This window comes from Mustela nivalis, assembly GCF_964662115.1.
Source record: "Mustela nivalis genome assembly, chromosome: 17".
Taxonomy (NCBI): Eukaryota; Metazoa; Chordata; class Mammalia; order Carnivora; family Mustelidae; genus Mustela; species Mustela nivalis.
In genome coordinates this window covers 40,989,207-40,996,024 of record NC_139036.1, presented here as the reverse complement: position 1 = coordinate 40,996,024, position 6,818 = coordinate 40,989,207, and the positions used below count along the sequence as shown (strand labels likewise).

At 55.8% G+C, this 6,818-nt stretch overlaps 1 protein-coding gene and 1 long non-coding RNA gene across 2 annotated transcripts in view; one reads left to right on the top strand and one right to left on the bottom strand.

The window, feature by feature from the left end:
* The first annotated feature begins 2,046 nt into the window (after positions 1-2,046).
* NR1D1 (nuclear receptor subfamily 1 group D member 1) overlaps positions 2,047-6,818 on the top strand; it is a 7,824-nt gene continuing 3,052 nt past the window's right edge. The window contains exons 1-4 of the mRNA XM_082704933.1: positions 2,047-2,758; positions 5,682-6,017; positions 6,213-6,301; positions 6,405-6,549. Coding sequence (XP_082561059.1) covers positions 2,728-2,758; positions 5,682-6,017; positions 6,213-6,301; positions 6,405-6,549 — 601 coding nt within the window. The 5' untranslated portion in view covers positions 2,047-2,727. The remainder of the gene's footprint in view (positions 2,759-5,681; positions 6,018-6,212; positions 6,302-6,404; positions 6,550-6,818) is intronic.
* On the bottom strand, positions 2,753-4,266 carry LOC309850723. The gene is made up of 2 exons (XR_014304422.1): positions 3,261-4,266; positions 2,753-2,818 (listed from the first exon to the last, which is right to left on the bottom strand). It is a non-coding gene; the product is annotated as an uncharacterized lncRNA (long non-coding RNA).

The following is a 6,818-nucleotide window of genomic DNA, read 5'->3' as shown; positions in this document are numbered from 1 at the left end:
CAAAACAACCCAGCTCCTTGCCAAGAATTAGGCTGACTGAATTTCGGCTCTCCCTGCCTCTGCTTCCTCTTTCCTTTCCCTGGCTGCAAACTCAGGGAGAGATTATGGACCCTTGGCCCTTTCCCTATAGGGAAAAAGAGCAACAAGGAGAACAGGGTAGACAGAATCAATGCACAAAGAACAGAGCTGTGGGCCTCAGAGAGAGTCCAGGACAACTAAGGGGAGTGTGCTGGTGTGGGTGCTGGGGCTGATGGGGCACTAGAGGTCATGCCAAGGGCCCTGATTTTGAATCCAGCCCAGGCAGATACCTGAACCCTGGCCCTGGCTGTGAGGAAGAGCCGGAAGAGCTTAGACAGCAGGCAGTACTGGACAGAGCCACTCACCTCCCCAGCATTCCCTCCAGAGCCCGGCAGGAGAGGGAGGGGAGAAGGCTGAGGTCAGAACCAAGTTTTCCTGAAAAGTCTCTTTCCTTGTTTGTCCTAGGCCCTCCCAGGTCCTCCCACGCTCTCTGGGCTACAGCTTCCCAGCTCTGGGCCAGAGGACCAGGGCAGGCCAGGGAAGAGCCCACTGTCTTCTCTCTCCCACTTTTCCTTGTCGGGGGGGGTGGGGTGGGGTGGGGTGGGGGGGATAAAGCTTAAGCCTAGACTATTCTATGCAGCCCATTTTAGGGAGCCCATCTCCCAGGAGTCTGAGGGTCAGTGGTCAAGCCAGCTACTCAATAACCTCCCCCCAGTCAACCTCACTGTCCTCTCTCAGTTTGTGTGTCTCCTCACTACCCAAGTTCATCCTTCCTTGGTGCCCACACTCCTCCTTTTTCTACCTCTCTGGTGACTGTCATGTCTCTGGGCATAACCCTAGCGCTGCCCTAGGAGTTGTCTGTGAACAAGTGGGGAAGGGCTTCCTGTGCAGGAAAAATAAAAACAGAAACAAAAACAACAACAATAAAAACCCTCCGGAGAAACATACTGGGACTGAGGAGGAGTTAGCCGGAAGCAGCAGGTGGCTCAGGCTCACTTGGCTGCTTGAAGAAGAGGCCCCATCTCTCCCCACAGTCCAAGTCCTCGAGCAGGAGAGACCCATTTTCACCAGGGCTCTGAAGGGAGATGCTATTTCTAACCCCTAGTCAGTATTTCCCTTGCATGTCTGCCCATCTCCCTGCTGTTTCGAGTGGGCATTAGGGAACTAAGAATGAATGTCTCACCATGAGCCACCTACTTCTTCTAGGCCTCATTTTCCTCTTACCAAGGAAAGGATAGTGAGGAAAAGGGGCAGGGGTTAAGATGATCTTCAAGCTCCTTTCTGAGTTCCCTTCGGTGGGATCTTTGTGCTGCATTCCAGCACTGGTGGTTCGGGGGACGGGGTGTCACTCTGCTCCCAGACCCCTGCCTCACCTTTGGCCCCATTACTTTAGGACCTCAAAGCACTTTCACCATAAAGTTCCCCTCCCTGGCCTTTTTTATTTCCCAGACAAAGGGAAATGACTCACCCCAAAGTCACCTCGAATGAGTGGGGTGGTGTCATACAAGCAAACAGGGACTCCCTAGGGACAACCTCACCCCCACGGCAGCAACAACTTTCTCTAGGGGTGTTCTCCCTAAGGAGAGTAGAAGAGAAAAAGGGTCACGTTTCGTTTTGGTCTCAGAACTTGGCCCTGCAGCAGAAATTTCAGCTTAAGTTCCTGACTCTGGGGATATCTCCCTCCCCTACTTGTCATCTCTCCCTGTGTCACCAGTAACCTCAAGGCGAGGTCAGTCCTGCAATCACGTGAAGCCCTCACGTTTGCAAGGTTTGCAGAAAGAGCCTGTTAGCTTTTATCTCCCAGGGAACAGCCAAGCTTGCCAGTCCCTCCCCAGGAATTCACATGCCTCTGCCATACAGGCTTTCCAAACACGCCACCCTGACTTTTCAGTGCACCCCACCCCATTCGGCTCTTAGCTCCTCCCCGGCCCCAGCTAAGGCTTTTGCAAGGCAGAAAAGAGGAAATAAACGCAGTCCGCCCACTTTGCCAGTGGACTACGAATCCCGAAAGGCTTAGCGTTACGCAGGCGCACGGAGCTCAACGTGCCTGCTGCTGGAAAAGTGTGTCACTGGGGCACGAGGCGCTCCCTGGGATCACATGGTACCTGCTCCAGTGCCGCGTGCGGCCCGGGAACCCTGGGTTGCTGGCGCCTGCGCAGAGCCCTCTGTCCCAGGGAAAAAGGCTGGGGCAAAAGGCGGCTGAGATTGGCAGAGTGAAATATTGCTGCCGAGGGAACGTAGCAGGGCACACGTCTCGCTTCTTTGCGCCTGGGTGCCCCGTTTCTCCCCATCACCTACTTACTTCCTGACTGCATCCTCTCTCCCTCTGGGACTTTTGCACCGGGAGCTCCAGATTCGCTACCCTGCAGCGCTGTGAAGCCGTCAGGCAGTGGCACCCCGTGCACTGCAGAGACCCGACCCTCCTTGCTACCTTCCTGCCAGAACTATACAGCAGGCTGATTTCCCCCCCTCCCCCACACTCTGCTCTTCCCATGCAAAGCAGACCTCCGTTGCCTCTGCGTCCTACCCTTCTGCAGGGCTGCAGTCCGGCCACCCCAAGACCTTGCTGCAGGGTGCCTCGGATCCTGCTTGTGATCCGCGGGGTCCATTCCCCGCTCTCAGTCTCTGCTCAGGGGGCGACAGCGGCAATTGCAACCTCCAGTCTGTATCAAGGTCCAGTTTGAATGACCGCTCTCAGCCGGTGAAGACATGACGACCCTGGACTCCAACAATAACACAGGTACCGGAATTCCTTTACTATCATCGTCCTTTGTCACGGTCTCCTCACTTCCATATATACCTTAGAACAAGAGGAACTTTGTAAGGGACTGGCGACTCCCTCGGCCTGGGGATTTGCTAGCATAATGGGGACCATAGGCTGGGATTTCCAGAGCGAGTTGTTCGTCCTGGGAATGCGCCCGGAAGCGCCGCACCACCACCTCTCAGAGTCCCAAAGCTCCTTTTAGCCTGAAGGACTCGTATCCCGGGCAGGAGGTAAAGGAGAGCGGGTACGTGTGGTAAGATGCACAGTTTTGAGAGACTGGGAGCTTTGGAGAAGAGCACCAAACGCCCCTATCTTCCCCTCCCCCCTCGCCTGCAGCTGTGGCATGCCTGGCCTTCTCGGAAAGAGGACCCCCCTCCTTCCTCTTCCCTTAGTTCCTGCATGCTCAAGGGAACCTGAGAAGCAGTGGGGCGATAGGGGCTCCAGGCGGGAGGGGCTGGGAGAATGGGTCGGATCTCACTGGGGAATCCTCAGTGACAGTAGGGAGCGGCACTTGAGGAGCCGGCTGAGTGGTGCCCTGCCCCAGGGAGGACACCCACAGCGCCCGGGAGGCCCGGAGGGCTCACATGGCTGCGGAGTCGGGCCCACGTGCTGCGTTTGTTTTCATTCAGCAGAAGCCGTGGCCGCCACCCCATTGGTCGTTGCATCCCGGCCCCGTTACATAATGAGCTCCGCCCCGCCCCCGGTCGCCCCGGCAACGCGTGTTCCCATCTCTCCTCCCCTCAGTTGCCCCGGCCCGGCTGGCGTTTGGGGCCCAGCCCAGGGCCCAGAGGCCCAGGAGGGGCGGGGCGGGGGCGGAGCTGCTGCTCTCGATTGACGGGAAGAGGAGGGGGCGGAGCCTCGAGTTCCGGGGTTCCTCGTTGGGGAGCCACGTGCAGGACGCACACGTGGAGTGGGGACGTGAGGCCGGCTGAGGGCCCGGCTCCCGCCCCGCCCCGCCAAGATCTGGGTGAAGCTGGGCTGACTCACCGCCCCCGCCTGCCTCCTTTTCCTGTCCGCCTGCCTGGGGCCCCCTTCTCCCCATCACTGAAGCAGAGTAAGATGGAGCCATCCTTGACCTCTCGTGGCCTCATGTTTACACTCTTCAGTGGTACCTCACATCTAGACACCCTTCTCCTAGTTCCTTCCACTTTATTCTGTTTGCACCTACTTCACTTTACTGTCTTTAGACTCAGCCTCACCACGTTCCAAATTCTTACTGTTCCTGGAGCATCTCTTTCCTTAGTCCTGCAGACACTGTCTTACTCCCCACCCCCACCAAGCAAGCAGCAGTTTGTCACAAGGATTTCCCCAGAACAGCTACATCTCAGAATCATAAGTGCAGCTTTTATCTTTTTTTCCTTCACAGAAAGGAAAACTGAGACCCAGAGAGGGGAGTTCATTTCCTCTAGGTCACAAATCAAGTTGCTTGTGATAGATCTAAACCTAGAACTAGACACTTTTAGGCATGTCCCTCACTTCCAGGTTAGGAATAGCTTTTTTTTTTTTTTTTTTTAAAGATTTTATTTGTTTATTTGACTGACAGAGATCACAAGTAGACAGAGAGAGAGAGGGAAGCAGGCTCCCCGCTGAGCAGAGAGCCCAATGCGGGACTCGATCCCAGGACCCTGAGATCATGACCCGAGCCGAAGGCAGCGGCTTAACCCACTGAGCCACCCAGGTGCCCTAGGAATAGCTTTGAAAGAAGGTCTCACCCATCCTTTGGGGGATGGGTGAACTAGGTCATGTTCATTTACCACCAGATAATATCCCATCCTCACCCCCTACCTAAACCCTGAAACTGTAGGAGCTGATCTGTTGTGCAACTATTTTACTGGGAACTGGGTTCACCCTGACCAACCTTGAGCTATTTTAAGGTTGCCCTGCCCAGCTCAGTGTGTGTCAGTGGGTGAGCAAGACATGTGCCTCTGGATACATGGTGACATGGCTTGTGTCGGCTCACACGTGTCCTAGGATCCTCCCTTCTTCCAACCTGCCTGTGGCAGGCCAGTCTCAGTGCTTGGTACAGGAGTGGCAGGCAGGTCACCTTTTCTCCTGCTTTTATCATGGGAACACAGCCACCTGGCGGGCAATGTAACCAGAGGGCCAAAGTCCCTGAATGGCCAGAGAGCCAAGGTCATTTGTCACCAGGCTAAGAGATCTAGAAGGGGATTTCCAAAGTCCTAGGCTGGACAATTTGTTTTTCGTGTCCACCTCCTGTAATGTGCACTGCTAAGTCTTTCCTGACTCAGAGGCAGAATCTGTTCTGACACTTGCTCTTGGAGGCCAGGGGAATCAGACTGGGCAGGTTCAATACCTTATCTTTGGAGAATATGTCTCCCAGTTTTGGGGGAATGTAACTGGTTTACTCTTGTAAGACCTCTACTCTCCTTAGTGTTGGCTCGCTGGCCCTCCATAGTCTCATCCCTGGAATGGTCTTGGTGTTAACATTGGCAGCCATTTTTTTTGTGGGGGAGGGAAAACTGGGCATTCTGAATGGGTCTCAACAGCTCATCCCATCCTCTGGTCTGCCTCTGACAACTAAATCATTAGCTGCTGTCAATATTCCCAGGGAAGGCATTTGAGGCCAGGGGAGCGGTGCATATGTGAGATGCCCGCAGAGGTCCTGCCTCTAGGGAGAGCCCTCACACCCAAGGCAGAAACTGAATGTACCCTGCGAAGGGTCTTGGGATGTTGGTGGGCCATGTCATGTCTGATATGTGTTGGGAAGTTGCTCAGTGCAGCTCTTCCTGGGACTCCCAAGATTAAGGGTTCCACGTGGTTAACTTCTGAACATCCAGCAGTGTCTGGGGGAGGCAGGTGGGGGGAATGAGCGGATTGGTGCCCTGTCACCAAAGGTGTATGGCGGCTGACACCCTCTTCCTTCATGTTCTCCTGCCAGGTGGTGTCATCACCTACATTGGCTCCAGCGGCTCCTCCCCAAGCCGCACCAGCCCTGAGTCTCTCTACAGTGACAGCTCAAATGGCAGCTTCCAGTCCCTGGCGCAAGGCTGCTCTGCCTACTTCCCACCGTCGCCCACGGGCTCCCTCACCCAGGACCCAGCTCGCTCCTTTGGGAGCGTTCCACCCAGCTTGAGTGATGACGGCTCCCCTTCTTCATCTTCCTCCTCATCGTCCTCCTCCTCCTTCTATAATGGGAACCCCCCCGGGGGTCTACAAGTGGCCCTGGAAGATAGCAGTCGCGTGTCCCCCAGCAAGAGCACCAGCAACATCACCAGTGCGTAAATTGCCAGCTGACTGGGGGAAAGGCGGCCAGGCCTAGGTGGGGCCTTGGGGCCCCCATGACACGATTCTTCCCAGGGCCTTCCCTGGCCTCAGGGATTTCTCCTAGAGTCGCAACAACTGCTGTCCGGCCCATCTGGGGCTGCTCAGATAGCCCTGCCGCTCACCCGCCGCCTCTCTCTTCCCGCAGAGCTGAATGGCATGGTGCTCCTGTGTAAAGTGTGTGGGGACGTCGCCTCGGGCTTCCACTATGGTGTGCATGCCTGTGAGGGCTGCAAGGTGAGGCAGGGGGTCAGGGCGGAGGCGGGGTGACCTCAGTCCTCTGGACACAGACGCCTGGCCTGGACGGACATGCTCTCTATAGCTGCCCCTGTCCTTCCAGGGCTTCTTCCGTCGGAGCATCCAGCAGAACATCCAGTACAAAAGGTGTCTGAAGAATGAAAACTGCTCCATTGTTCGCATCAATCGCAACCGCTGCCAGCAGTGTCGTTTCAAGAAGTGTCTCTCTGTGGGCATGTCTCGAGATGGTAAGACAGTGCCACAGGCATCACCGCCACACGCCCCCCTCCCTTCCTTCCACCCAAAGTTTCTGAGTGAATCCCCTCCCTTTAAAAAAAGTCCCAACGGAGACACGTCATCTTGTGTCTCCTTTGTATCGGGGACGCCTGTCTTTTGTCCTCTTGGATAAACACACTTCTTTCCTATTAGCTCCTCTGGCCACCTCCTAGGGCTATCCCTACTTGGAAACCCCCCCCTCAGTGGACGCGGCCTCGGTTCTGATTTTGAGGTGAAACCC